Source organism: Canis aureus, chromosome 17, assembly GCF_053574225.1.
Source record: "Canis aureus isolate CA01 chromosome 17, VMU_Caureus_v.1.0, whole genome shotgun sequence".
Taxonomy (NCBI): Eukaryota; Metazoa; Chordata; class Mammalia; order Carnivora; family Canidae; genus Canis; species Canis aureus.
In genome coordinates, this window is record NC_135627.1 from 32,136,897 (window position 1) to 32,151,993 (window position 15,097).

Here is a 15,097-nt window from a genome sequence, read left to right on the forward strand (position 1 = left end):
GTATCATAGATGGTGGTACCTCCAAGGCTATTCAGGAGGTATGTCTTGCAGATTATTGGAAATGTTTTTCTGAACACATTCCCCCCCCCCCTTTTTTTGGGGGGGGAGGCGAGGTGGAGTTGAGAATGGAAGGGTCGAGGGTCAGAGGTTGATTTCCTGCTCCACCATTTAGTAAACATCATTGACTTGCATGTTCTTATAATTTTTACCAAACATTTAAAAATCGTGTCTTGTCCTCTTACCTTTTTAGAAATTCAGTGATCAAATATATAATGGACTGTGCATATAATTCTGTAGGGTCCTACAGGTGCCACAATAGTGGTAAGAACTTACTATCTAGTTCATGCATGTAATAAATCCAAATATATAAATGATAACAAAACAAGTTATAGAAGATATATACTACAGTATAATAATTTTATTGGACAGGACAGAATAGATTAACAACAATGTAGCAAACAACTCCATAATCTCAGTTGCTTAAGAGAACCAAAGCGTTTATTTTTCACTCTTAAGAAGTGTGTTGTGGGCCCAGGAGATTTTTGGGGTCCCCGTGTTGGCTCAGCATTCTCGGCTTTGATCAGGAGCAAAGGAGAGCTTTCCATGATGACCACTGGAGGGGAAGAGTGGGCTGGAGGAGAGACCACTGGCAATTAAATGCTTTAACTTAAGACCTGACCCAAGTTACTTCACTGCCAAAATAAGTCTAGAACCTTACCAGTAACTCTGGTTTCAGTCTACTTTCCAAGAACTTTGCTTCTTGAAGACATGGGTCTGTTTTGCACAAAGAAGTGGTAGAGTGGTTAAATCAAATGACTAAACCTAAACAATCAATAAGGTCTCTATCTTGGAACTTATATGCTTATTTATAGGAGAACCACCAGGATGCACCCCAAAAATTCAGCATAGGAATAATGGCAACTGGTCATAGTTCTTTTACATAAAGAGGATAAAAAAATAGTTCAGGACTTTACAGAAAGTGAGCATACCATTAAAAACGGTAATAAACCTTTTGGGTTCTGGGTTTTCATTCTTCCTGTAAGTACTTTGGGGAAAACTGGGAACTTTCAGTGTGTTTCCATTTATTTTGTTTACTTATGGAATTCTTCATCATAATCCAGTAGGAGCAGAAAGAACGAGGATCCGATTTGCTAAAGTGAAAAAAAGAATACTTCTCTTTCTGTTTTAAAGTTAGAATGAGGGGGAATCCCTGGGTGGCTCAGCGGTTTGGGCGCCTGCCTTCGGCCCAAGGCGTGATCCTGGAGACCTGGGTCGGGCTCCCTGCCTGGAGCCTGCTTCTCCCTCCTCCCGTGTCTCTGCCTCTCTCTCTCTCTCTGTCTCTGTCTCTCATGAATTAAAAAAAAAAAAAAAAGTTAGAATGGTCAAATTATCCCTAAAACGTCTTCTCGGTTCTTCGGAAGTCTGTTTTTACTACGTCTTACAAGAACGAGAAGCCTCTACACTACGTCTGAACTGGGTAGATCAAATGCATAAAATGGGATTCTTTTGGGCATTATTTGGAAATAAGATTCAGATATCGTGCAGACTTCAGAAAGCACCGAAACCACGCAAATACCGTTCGTAAAAAAAGAAATCCCAATGCCCGCCCGAGAGGGGCCCCTCTGCAGGGGGCAGCAGAGGCGCACCGGGGACGGAGAGGTCCGCGAGCCGCGAGAGGGGCCGCGAGAGGGGCCGCGCGGGGCCGGGCAGTGCCGGCGCCCCGGGGGGCGCGGTGCCCCGGGGGCGGGCTGGGGCAGCGGCCGGAGGAAGGGGCGGAGAGGCGACTTCGCAGAAAAGCTTCTACAGGCAGGCGACGCTCTGCGCCCGCCGGACGGGAGGCGGGGTAGCGGCCGGGTTAAAGTAGCAGCAGGCTGGAAGGAAGGAAGGAGCGAGGGGGGGGGACGGGGACGGAGGGGAGGAGCGGCGCGGCGAGCCGGGCCGCGGCCACGGGGGGCGGGGGGGCTTCGGTGTCGCCAGTCTCCCGTGGAACGGAGCGCGCAGGCCCTCCCCGAGGACCGCCGCCCCGACCTTCCAGGTGACAGCCGGTCACCCGGGTAGGAGTCAGCTCCGCCCCGAGTCACCCCGCCCGCCCGCGGCCCACTCCCCGCCCCGCCTCCGCCGGCCTCCCCGCCTGCCCCGGGAGCGCGGCGGCCGCAGCGGCTCTGCAGGGCTGGAGCAGGCGGCGCCCGGCGGCGCGCGGGCAGGGAGCGAGGGAGGGAGCCGGGGAGCGAGGGGGCCGGGGGCCGGGGGCCGGGGGCCGGGGGGCGAGGCGGCGGCGCGGCCCGGGCGCTGGCCCCGCGGAGCAGGATGACGGCTTAGCCCGCCGTCCCGCGCCAGTCCGGCTGCGGGGCGCCCCGCGGGGGAGGCGCCCCGGGGCAAGTGCCGCATGGGGCAGGGCCGCTGAGGCGCCGCGGCGGTGCTCGGCACGGTTCCCGCGGCGGGTCGGGGGCGCGGCGCAGCGCGGCGCGGCACGCCCAGGCCGCCCCCGGGCCCGGGAGGCGCGAGCTATGGAGCCCCCGAGCTGCGTGCAGGACGAGCCGTTCCCGCACCCCCTGGAGCCCGAGCCGGGCGCCCCCGCGCAGCCGGGCCCCGGGAAGCCGGGCGACAAGCGGTTCCGGCTGTGGTACGTGGGGGGGTCGTGCCTGGACCGCAGGACCACGCTGCCCATGCTGCCCTGGCTCATGGCCGAGATCCGCCGGCGCGGCCAGAAGCCCGAGGCGGGCGGGTGCGGGGCGCCGGCCGCCCGCGAGGTGCTCCTGGTGCTCAGCGCGCCCTTCCTGCGCTGCGTCCCCGCGCCGGGGGCAGCGGGCGTCGGGGCCGCGGGGGGCGTGGGGCCCGCGGCGGCGCAGCCCAGCCCCGCGGTGTTCATCTTCGAGCACAAGGCGCAGCACATCTCGCGCTTCGTGCACAACAGCCACGACCTCACCTACTTTGCCTACCTGATCAAGGCGCAGCCCGACGACCCCGAGTCGCAGACGGCCTGCCACGTTTTCCGCGCCACGGACCCCAACCAGGCAAGACGGCGGGGGGCCGGGGGAGGGGGAGGGGCGGCGGGGGAGGGGGAGGGGCGGGAGGGGGAGGAGCCGCGGGGCTGGAGCGGAGGCTGCCCCGCCGCGGTCCGCCCGCCGCGCGCCCTCCACGTGGCGCGCTCGAGCGTCCTCCCCGCCCGCGCCGAGGACCCGCGGGCGCCGGCGGGACGGGGCGGGACGGAGCGGGGCTGAGCGGGGCGGAGAGCGGCGGGGAGCGGCGGGGGGCGGCGGGGGCGCGCCCGCGGGGGGAGCCGGCCTGGGCCCGGGGGAGGGGGTGCGTCCCGCGCGCGCGGGGAGGCCCCGGCAGGGCTGGGTTCCCAGGGGGCCCGCGCTCGCCCCGCGCCCGCGCTGGTCGCCTCCTGCGTCTTACCCCTGCTGGAGCGTCGGGTCTCAGCAGCAGCCGCAGGGCTGGGGGCTTGTGAGGCTATTTGGGAGCGGGGTTTAGGGGAAAGTTAGTCGACGAGGATGTCAGATTGTCAGGACAGCACGAATCTGCGTTTAGATGTTGAGTGGAAGGAAAGCTGTGTGTGTGTGTGTGTGAGTGTGAGTGTGAGTGTGTGTGTGAGTGTGTGTGCAGGTTTTTAAAGACTGGATGGAGACAGAATCAATACCAGCTTGGGTGGTTTAAAAAAGCAGTGTCCTAAAAGAGGCCCAAATCTGTTTTCTAATAGTTCTCCAATATTACAATATATCAGAAGCATTAAATTTTTTCTAAAGAAGCATTACATTTGAGGTGTCTGTTACCAAACTGCGTTTTTACTTCCTTGAAGAGAGGCACGCCCCTTTCTCTAATGGCAAGAGGACTCTAAACAAAACTTTGTGACAGTGATTGTGGCTTTGAAAACTGGTTTTAAAATAAAAGTGTAAAGAGTGTTTACTACGCGATAAGCCCTCCCCACCCCCAAATGCGATCCTAAAAAGTAGTTCTTTGATGTTTGCCAAGTACTTTAGATTCTTCACAAAAATAATACCGTCTAAATATACAGTCTCAGTTGCAAACTGTGGCAGTTCCTTTGGTAGCTGAGCAATTAATAATTGTCAAAGGAGAAAGATATAAAATGAGGCTTTAAAAAAAAATTCGTTAGTGTCTGTAATTGAAAGACTGTCCAGTTTTTCACAAAAGGCCTGCAGCTGAATTGAAGAAAATCGTCTTAGATTTCATCAGTTATTTCATAAGCTAGTTGAATACCTTAACATCCAGAACTCCCAGTATGAAGAGAGCAATTTTAACTTATATCACCGCTGTTAGATGTATGTTAAAATACCTTTCTAAAAATTATCTCAACATTCCAACTGTAATGAATATGAAATTCACTTTGTGAAGCTTGTTTTTAGCTTTCACCTCTGTTGAAATGGGAGTGCAGCATGTTCTTTTCATCTGAAAGTTATCACTATTTTTATTAAGATTTTTTGGTTCTATCAGTAGGAAGATAAGAAGTTGCATTTATATGGGACTGTAAGGAATGTTTTATGATTTTGGGTAGTTTATGTTAAAGCTTATGTTATTGTTTTCAGATCTGATATGTGACACGTCATTGCTAATTTCATTCGGGGTTAAAGTTTGTTTATGGGTCATGGCACTTTCTTGACAGTGGCTGTTGAATTCTTGACAGTGTCAGATACATTGTTAGGGGATCAATTAAAAATATGCCCTCTCTTTTTAAACCTTAATTATACATTTAGGTGTTTGAGGTTGAGAATGATGTTATTTTACGAATAATAACATGCTTAAGCTCCTTTCTCCCTTTTGATCCTGTAGGAACAGTGGCAACCATATGTCCTTTTGATAAAAGAGAAAAAACCCTAACTCTTCCTGTTTATTGCCATTTCCCAGTTGAGTCTTTGATCTAAAGATATGGATTCCAGTTTACTCTGAACACAGAATCCCTGGTAGAGGATCCTTAATTTGAAAGGCCAGATGTTGTTCCATTAAGGATTATCTCCAGCCATATATCAGAGTTGCAAACTCAAATGCTTGGGATTTTGTTGAGAGAGGTTGAGGTTAAGTGAGGACCAAGGACCATGGAGTGTTGGTCATTTCTCCAGGGAGTTCTTCAGCGCCAATTGCAAATTGCATTAACAAGATACAAGCATGGTGTTGCCAGAGCTTCTGATTTCCCAAGAGTGGAAGTGGATTTTTATGTATGACTTCATGTTTTAAAGTATTAGCAAACATTTTAAACATTTAAGATTCCTATCTGGACGAAACAAAACACATCTGAGGTTTGGCGTTCAGAGATTTAAGGGCTACCACTTTGTTTTCATAAATATTTGTTGAATGGACAAGTGCAGTCATCAGACACTCTGTGCTTTTTGCCACTTTTCCATTTGAGCATCTGGATTCATTTGACATGGCCGTCATGGTAGGGAGAGTTAGGGCCATTTTGGGGGAAGAATTTGTAAGTTATATTCTCAGAAGTGATAATTGTATAGCTGAAGTTGTTAAAGGTATGGATTCCTCACATTGTTACCATCTAGGGGTGTGAGTAGCCTATAGAAACCTATAGAGTAGGGTCTGGATGGTTCTTGGCACCTTTGAAATAAGAAGAGAAAAGACCTACTGTTTGCTTTACCCCTGAGTTCTAAATTTGAAGGAGAGAATTATTTAGTTGGACTTTAAGATCATTGTTAAAAGAGTCTCTGGTCACTAAACAAAGTATGGAAGGTAGCATAGAGCAGTAGGCCTGCAAACATCCGTGAATAAATTTGCCTCTGGTTTCTCTCTTATGCTTGTCCCTTTTCTGAAACAGGGCTTTCTGTAGGATGGCCATATAATTCATTGTTTAGTCTGGGGTGTTTTTTTTTTTTTTTTTTTTAAGATTTATTTATTTGAGAAAGAGAGAATGAGTGAGGGGAGGGGCAGAGGGAAAGAGAGAGAATCTTAAGCAGCCTTCCATCTGAGCGGGGAGCTCAACTCAGGGCTGGATTCCACAACTCTGAGATCACCACCTGAGCCAAAATCAAGAGTCTGACACTTAACTGACTGAGCCACCTAGGTGCCCCTAATCTAGGGTGACTTTTATTGAGAACAGGGGCACAACTAATAGTTACACAGACACGACAAGTATAAACCTGGACTGCGTAGGTCACACCAGGATATACAGTGACCTCAGCTAAATGGCAAAATTTGTGTTCATGCCCAGCCACTGAGATGGATATTATAGTTTCCATATATGAAATGATAAGGTTTTGCAGAATTATCTGCTCATATCTTTTGGGGGCTGGATTTACATGTGACCTCTGAGATGGGAGTGCTGTGCTAATAGCTTGGGACTGTTGTGGGGAGTTGCCATAGTAATGTGCCCTCTGGCTCCCCCACTCCTGGGGGGGGGGGGTCAGAGTCAACCTAACCTTGTGAGTCTGAAGGAGCACTCAGCCAGAATGGCCTAATGAAGAGCTATTTCTCCCAGGGGCAAAGAAAGGTGGGGATCAGGCACAAATTAACCTGTTCCAGATCAAATATATACCTGTGCAGATTGTTTCCCATTTATTCAAGCCTGTGTGGTCCTGCACAGAAGGAATGTCAGCCTTAGCACATTTCAGCCGAACTTGCATATTTGAATTAGTAAAAGTACTTAACTGTACGTAATTTAAAAAATCCCACTGGCATAAATTGAATTATAGACTTAAAACTGGTTGAGGAACCAAGAATAGATCCTCTATCTAAAATCTAGGGTAGGTCACTGATATGCTTAGAATTTTGATCTTTATCTACTTTCAGGAAGAGACTATATAGCATTATCTCAATTTCCCAATTAAAAACCAGAAATTATCTCATGTCTGTTTTACCTTATGAAAAAAAGTTGTTAGTGTTTATAAATATTGTTAGAGATTAAAGGTGTTAATTATCATTTGCATGAGACTCTGCATGAAAATTATATTTCAAGATTATAGAATGAGCAATCATTTAAAAAACAAAAACATGATTGCTATAATTTTTGTTGATTTTGTTTATATTTCTTGAAGCTTGCAAGAATGTAATTTCAAAGAGATTTTACAAATTGTGTTCTTAAAATCCTTTTTTTTTTTTTTTTTAAGATTTTATTTATTTATTTATTCATGAGAGACACACAGAGAGAGAGGCAGAGACACAGGTAGAGGGAGAAGCAGGCTCCATGCAGGGAGCTCAACGTGGGACTCAGTCCTGGGACTCCAGGATCACGCCCTGAGCCAATGGCAAGCACTAAATCACTGAGCCACCCAGGGATCCCCTGTTCTTAAAATTCTTAAGAATGAATTTGACATCAGGATATTTGAGCTCTGACTTCTCTAACTTTTTAGTTTTTTTCTCTCCTCTTAAACTAGTATTTTCTGAGCTTTTTTCAGATAACCAATTTTCAATTCTGTTGATAATTTTCAAAAGGTCATTCTCAGAAGTTCTTACTCACTGTTGATGGGGATATGCTGGTCAGAAAACTAGAGAAATAGAAATCTGGAAGTTTTGACATTTTTATCTCTGCTTTCTGAGTAGTATATGCCATTCTAGACAGGTAGATCTCTCTAACTTCCTGTTTGCTGTAGTCACTTTTGTGTTCTCTGCCTACCCCCCCGCCCCCCAATCCTCATTTGATTTGGAGGTTGATTTGTCCGGGCTCCACTCTGTGATAGAATCTTGACCTTGATATCTGGGGGAAAGGTAAAAAATGTGTGCCCAGAGCCTTCCAGTTGTGAAGGAGTGTTAGTTATAATGAAGATTGAAACTGTTCAGTATCTGGTTCTCAAACTTGAGTAGGCATCAGAATTACCTGTAAAGGCTTGTTGAAACACACAACAGACTCCTTCTCCCCCCCACTTTCTTTTTTTTTTTTTAAGATTTTATTTATTTATTCATGAGAACACAGAGAGAGAGAGAGAGAAAGAGAGAGAGAGAGAGAGGCAGAGGGAGAAACAGGCTCCATGCAGGGAGCCCGATGTGGGACTCAATCCTGGGTCTCCAGGATCATGCCCTGGGCTGAAGGCAGTGCTAAATGGCTGAGCCACCTGGGCTGCCGGAATAAATATTTTTTTCAGAGTATGTCCCAGTGTTAAATTATGATAAGATTTTGTAAAAATTAAAAATTTATATATTCATATCCAGAAATAACAGCATTTAGCATGTTTGATATACTGGCTGTTAAGAAAATCAGGCAAGGGTCTCTCAGGGGCTGGGGATTGAGCCCTGCACAGGGCTCTGTGCTCAGCATGGGGACTGCTTGGGATTCTCTCTCTCCCTCTCCCTCTGCCCCTCCCTCTGCTCACACTTTCTCTCAATCTAAAGAAATAAAATCTTAAAAAAAAAAAAATCAGGCTAAAAGAAATAGTTGACAATTTGGGGAATAAGATGATGGCCACTCTGAATAATTATTGCAAACAATGTTTGCTCATTTTTTTTTTTTTTCAGTCCCAGGTATTTGTTTTGTTAAAATCATCTAGATGGCTGTTTTATTTATTTGAGAGAGAAAGTGAGCACACATAAGCAGGGGAAAGACAGAAGGACAAAAAGACTCCCCACTGAGCAGGAAGCCCTATACAGGGCTTGATCCCAGCACCCCGGGATCATGACCTGAGCCAAAGGCAGACACTTACCCAGCTAAGCCACTCAGGCTATTTCATTTCATTTGGGCTATGTTGGCTTGTCTGAACCAAGATGATATGTAGCTACTTAGATGTAGCCCCTTGTAAAATGAGGGACAGATCAGTTATAATTTAATTTAGTAGTATATTCAGAATTACTGAGCAGGAAATATGGTCAACATGACTTATTAATAACTCAATTGGAAGCATCAACTAAGGAAGGATGTCAATGTCTTGTTAATTTTAAGGTTATAATGTGATACCATACACCATAGTATGTCTATCTGAGTAGCTTTTCCATGCATTTCCTTCAAAGCAAATGTTTATGGAGCTTTTGCTGGGTGAGGGTACTGCCGTTAGTGCTTTTCCTAGGTTATCACATTTTATCTTTATAGTAACTGTGCCAAGTATGTACCAGTATTCCTCTTGTTTTATAGATGAGAAAACTGAGGTATAGAAAGGTTACATTGTTACCCTAAGGACACACTATTTGTAATAGTAGAAGCAGTTTCCAGTTCAGGCAGACAGATTCTGAAGTCTGTTTTCTGGGGCACCTGGGTGGCTCAGTTGGTTAAGCTTCTGCCTTTCGGCTCAAGTCATGATCCCGAGGTCCAGGGATTGAGCCTCACATCGAGCTCCCTGCTCTGCAGGGAGCCTGCTTCTCCTTCTTCATGCCTCTCCTCTAGCTTGTGCTCGCTCTCTCTCTCTGTCAAATAAAATCTTTTAAGAAAAAAAATAAAGCTTGTTTTCTTGTCTTTCGTAGAATGCAGTTGTTGAAAAATGAGCTTTTAGTGTTATAAACTTTTCTACAATCACTTTTCCCCTCTTTTTTTTAATATAGTAGTGTTATTTTGTTTTCCAGCTTTAAGTATAATTTAAAAATAAAAAAATATATTTAAAGGGACAGTGTGATATTTCAACATATATGTCAAATGAAATGATTACCACAATCAAGCTGATTAGTGTATCCATCACCTCATATGGCTATCTTTTGCGTGTGTGTGGTGAGAACATTTAAAACCTACTTTTAGCAAATTTCAGGTATATAATGTAATATTATGAACTATAGTCTGTACATTAGACCTTCAGAACTTATTCATCCTGCATAACTAAAAGTTCATACCCTTGACCAACATCTTTCCATTTCTGCCATCCCCCAGCCTCTGGCAACCACTATTCTACTCTCTGCATTTATGAGTTTGACTTTTTAGGTTCCATATGTGAGATCATGCAGTATTTGTCTACTTTTTCTCCACTTTTATATTAAAAATATCCACAGTTAAATATGCTTGTTAAATTTATAAAATAATAATTAATGCTCAGTGCCTGCTTGGTTATAGTTATGCTAATATGTTTTTTTGTTTTAATGGGAAGTAAAAGGTGTACATGATTTGTTAGGCTAGAGAAGTTGAACTCTGATATATCTTTTTTTTTTTTTAAGATTTTATTTGAGAGAGAGAGTGTGCCAGAGAGAGAGCACGAGCAGAAGGGAGGAGCAGAGGCAGAAGCAGACTCCCCGCTAAGCAGGGAGCCCCATGTGTGGCTTGATCTCAGGATCCTGGGATCATCACCTGAGCCAAAGGCAGATGCTTAACCTACTGAGCCACCCAGGTGCCCAGAACTGGTATATCTTTTACGTGGTGTCCTTAGGAAAGTGGGGAAGTAAACTGTGGTAGCCTCTTTGTAACTTCTGTAAGTACAGTTTAGAATAAAAATTTAGAATAAGTTTAGAAAATAATATAGTTGTTAAGATATGTATTTAAAAACAGGTACAACTACACATTTGAATATATTTTATAGAATCATAAAGTATATAAACACTCTAAAGTATAAGAAGGTATAAAATATGAACTATTAAACTGTATTATAATATGAAAGTATTCAATTATGTAGTATAAAGTATAAAATCATAAGATATAAAAATAATGCACTTACATCATTATAAAACATATGCAATCAAGCGAGTTGTGCTATCATAATTACCTTAGGTTAAAGAGAAAAGAATACATAGATTTAAAAAAAGATTTTATTTATTTATTTATTTGAGAGAGAGAGGAGGGAAGAGAGAGGCAGGGAAGGGCAGAGGGAGAAGTGGTACTGAGCAGGGAGCCGGACTCCAGGATCCAGGATTGATTCCTCTGATCTAAAGGCAGATGCTTAATGGACTGAGCCAACCAGGCACCCCAAGAATATGTAAAATTTAAAGTCAAATAAAGCCTAGTGACTTGATGGGCAAATGTATGATTTTGCAGGAGTTCCAGTAGAGAAAAGTGGTTTAGAAAAAAATCACAAAGTCCATAGTAACACTGGCATGCTAACCTTGTGCTGTGCCATAGTCCTGTTGTTTTGAAAAATAACATCTTTTATCACATTGAATTTAGGTTGTTAATATACATGTTACTGATTTTATACTTGTGTATGTGGGTATTTTGTAAATTGATTTTGGCTTCAGAGTTGTTTAAAAACTACAGCTATAAACATATGAAATTTTTATCTAGGTTTTTTGAACATATTTAAATAAACTAACAATGAAATAATAATGTAAGTCCCAAGTTACCTTTGAAAAGATACTGAACAACCCATAAGTTTGGAAAACTCTGGGTTTAAATTTTCAGGTGTTATTTAATGTATCCCTGATAATCTATAATCATATGATAGAAAGTGAAAAAATGTGGGATTAAAATTTTGGCCAGTTTAATTTCAGATCATCTTAACATGGGTTTCTGCAGCCCCACCAAAAGGATATGGGAGTTACTGTTTTTTAAGTTACTGATCCCTTCCAAGTTTTATATCTTGTTAAGAGGTTGGTTTGGAAAGAGGATCTCCAAGTAATGGGATTTTCCCAGCTAAATATAGTAGCCTAAATTTGCTGCTCCAGTTCTTTTACTTTGTGGCTTCCCTTAATAGTGCAATAGTTTCCACTCTGAAACGGTTGTGAGTTTTTACATGAATTTCTAAAATTCTCACAGTTAGAACCATGGGACTTTTTACTATCAATATTAAATAACTTTTGAGGAGTTTATCAATTTTAGTTTCTAAGTCAAACTGTACTTCCAGTTTAACAAAATCAGGCATTCTTTTGCATCTCACCGTTGTATCCTCATAAACATTTTCAGTAGTAGGTTATACAATTTGGACAAATACATTTATGACCTAGGGCTTTTACAAACCAAGAAGCAAATTTGTTTTCAGGCCCTAGATGGCTCCTAACTTTTTCAATTAACCTCTTGCCCTGGTTTCAGGCACTTCATTCTCATTAGCTGGGCAGCCTGGGAGATTTTCCTGAGTTTACCTAATATTATGCTGATGGCCTTCCTGCTTGGTTTTCTAAATATTTCTTTCCATTAAGTCTCCAGTAGCATGCTCTGTGCCTGTTGGGATACCTCATTACTCTGTGCTGGACTTCCTCGATCCTGCTGTTCACTCTGAAGATGAGCCAGTGCCTGTTGCCTAGCTCTTTAAATATTATGCACTGTTTGCTTGATTGAATTGTTTTCTGGTTCTGGAAGCTAGTCCTTGCCATTTCCTGTTGGCTTCTTCCTAGGCTATTAACGATTGTGTATTGATTTTATTTTAGTTTTCATGTGAAATTTTGCAAAGGCCTGATGACATGGGCATAGCCTAGTGGTAATAGTGGGGATGATCCCTCTATGTTCATCCATAATTCTTTTTTTTTAAGTTTATTATTTTTTTTAGTAATCGACACCTAATGTGGGCTTGCACTCACAACCCTAAGATCAAGAGTCCCATGCTCTACCAACTGAGCGAGCTAGGCACCACTCATCTGTAATTCTATTTATTTTGAGGCATTTTCAATAGGCAGATCTCTGGTTTCTAATGCTAGTATTAAAAGCAATATGAAAATGGATATTATATGCTATTTTTTGACATTGCCCTTTATATTTTAACTTCCCATTGATTCTAAAACTTTTCCAGAGGTCAGATTATTTGGTTGAAATAATAAATGGCATTTGATAAATTTGCTTATTCTGTGTTCGTGTAAGTACAGTTGTGTTAGTTGTAAGGATAGAGACTAGAATATTCGCAACAGAGAATAATATGCTTTTAGGGATCTGGGAGTTAATTGGCATTATACGTTTGTTTCTCATAGAAGTCAGATTGGGGATATATATTTGAAATTGTATTATTTACTTTGACAAGAGGATTGTGAACAAGACTAAATAAAATCTGTCTTAATTAATATATAAGAAAATATTGGAGTTCTTCAGAATAAAGAGCCTAAAAAATAATTTTTAATTTCTCAAGTATTCTTACCTAATCCACCTTATATTTTTAACAGTTTGTTTTCTTTCTTTTTCTTGATCTACCATAATTATCCAGCATTTGGTTATGTCTTTGGGAATTATATTCTAAACTTCTAGGAGCTAGGTTAGTAACAGTAATGCTAGTAATAATAATAATAGCTCTAACCACTCTGTATTTATTTTCTTGATCATGAGGTCTCAAACTTTAAGCATGTATCACCTGGGAGGTTTGTGATGATAACCGATTGCTGGACCCCACCCCTAGAATTTCTGATTTGGTAAGTCTTGGGTGAGGTCCAGAATTTGTGTTTGTGACAAGTTCCAGGTGCTGCTGATACTGTTGGTCCAGGATTACCCTTGACAACTACTGCTCTAGAACAGGGGTTGGCAAACTATGGCCTTTATTTTTGAAATACAGTTTTATTTTAACACAGCTGCACTCATTTATTTATGTATTGTCTGTGGCTGCTTTCTATAATGGCAGGATTGAGTACTTTGGACAGATACTCCATGGCCACCAAGCTTAAGATCTTTATCATTTGGCCCTTTGCAGTTTGCGGACTTCTGCTCTAGACAATACTTTTGAAATAGTTTTTTTTTTTTTCTTTTTTTTTTTGTCTCCATTTTATACGTGAGAAAACAAAATCTGTAATTTTCCTAAGGACACAAGCTAGCAAGCAGCAGATCTGGGATTCCAAACCCCATGCATTTTCTAAATTGTAAATTTTTTTGATGGCCCCTACATTTATTGAGATAGCCCAACTCTTTTCTCTGAACTCCAGCTTTTTTCAGTTTCTAAAAGCTTACTTGACTATGTAGTTGCTGATGCTGGTAAGCCAAGGGTTTATATGTGAGTCCTACTTTTCACTATCCAGTTGCAGTTCTGGAGGGACATTGTGTTGATTCAGCCTCCAAAACTTAGTTTTAACATGTCACATCTCTCCACCACTACAGCCACCATACATGTAACCGCTGTGATGTCGTACTGGGACTGTTCTCTCAGCTGTTTTCCCTGCTCAGCTCTTGCCCTCTTGTCTGACACTTCTTCATGGAGCCTCGGGAGTGGTGCTTGTGAAACACAAACCAGATGAGGTTTCCTTTGCACTCAGAATAATACATACATTTCATTTCTTTCTTGTTTTTTTTTTTTTTTTTTTTTCTTTTCAGATCTCAGTTCTTTGCCTAAGTCACAAATGTCCTTTACTCAGATTGGCCTCCAGTGACTATCTAAAGTAGATAGGTATCCCAGTTTTTCACTTCTCTCTCAACCATTTATTTGTTTTCCTTTTGACACTAACACATTTAAAATTATTATTATTTTTAAAGGAAGCTCTACGCCCAATGTGGGCTTGAACTCACGACCCTGAGATCAAGAGTCGCACACTCTACCCACTGAGCCTAGTAGGTGCCCCTAAGATTAATTTTTAAAAACACTTTCTGGGGGTACGTCACCATCTAGAATGTAAGCTTCTTAGGGAGAGAGCTCTTCTTGTCTGCTCATGGCTGTATGCCTGGGACCTAGTTCTGTAGTAGAGATTCATTCTGACAGATTGAAATTAAGAATCAGTACCTGCCCTCCAGGAATTTTTTTATAAATTTATTTTTTATTGGTGTTCAATTTGCCAACATTTGGAATAACACCCAGTGCTCATCTCATCCAGTGCCCCCCTCAGTGCCCGCCACCCACTCATCACCACCTCCCACCCACCTCCCCTTCCAACACCCCTAGTTCGTTTCCCAGAGTTAGGAGTCTCTCATGTTCTGTCTCCCTTTCTGATATTTCCCACTCATTTTTCTCCTTTCCCCTTTATTCCCTTTTACTATTTTTTATATTTATAAAAAAAAAAAAAGAATCAGTACCTGCCCTCCAAGAATTTAAATCTACTCCCAAGAGTTTAAAGTCTGTTTGCAGGGATGTGTGTGTATATGTTCTCATATTTGTTACCTTTAATTGTTAACTTTAACAAGGGTTAATTGTATCATTTGCAGTTCTATTTTTTGTTTGAATGTCTATATTTTAGATACATCATACTGCTTATAATATTAAGTGGCATTATAATGAAGGCATTTTTTAAAAAAACATAAGTAAATTGTGTCACTTTAGTTTAATTTCTAGACTAGTTTAAGATGGACTGTTTTTTCCCCATCAAACCACGGGAAGTATACTGAAGCTGCCAACATGAGAACAAGTGTCTTCATGGTCTTTTCGTTGCACATGAGTCAAGCATTTGGGCATCTGGAAGATGATCA

At 42.9% G+C, this 15,097-nt stretch overlaps 1 protein-coding gene and 1 long non-coding RNA gene across 11 annotated transcripts in view; one reads left to right on the plus strand and one right to left on the minus strand.

The window, feature by feature from the left end:
- Positions 1-386: 386 nt before the first annotated feature.
- Positions 387-3,064, minus strand: LOC144287895 (uncharacterized). Its single transcript, XR_013355707.1, has 3 exons — positions 2,940-3,064; positions 719-774; positions 387-631 (listed from the first exon to the last, which is right to left on the minus strand). It is a non-coding gene; the product is annotated as an uncharacterized LOC144287895 (long non-coding RNA).
- TBC1D4 (TBC1 domain family member 4) overlaps positions 2,493-15,097 on the plus strand; it is a 176,239-nt gene continuing 163,634 nt past the window's right edge. For all 10 annotated transcript variants that reach the window (XR_013355706.1, XR_013355705.1, XM_077855367.1 and 7 more), the window contains exon 1: positions 2,493-3,014. Coding sequence is in view for 8 of the 10 variants with exons in the window: in XM_077855367.1 (XP_077711493.1) it covers positions 2,508-3,014 (507 nt within the window). In the remaining 2 variants the exon portion in view is untranslated. The remainder of the gene's footprint in view (positions 3,015-15,097) is intronic.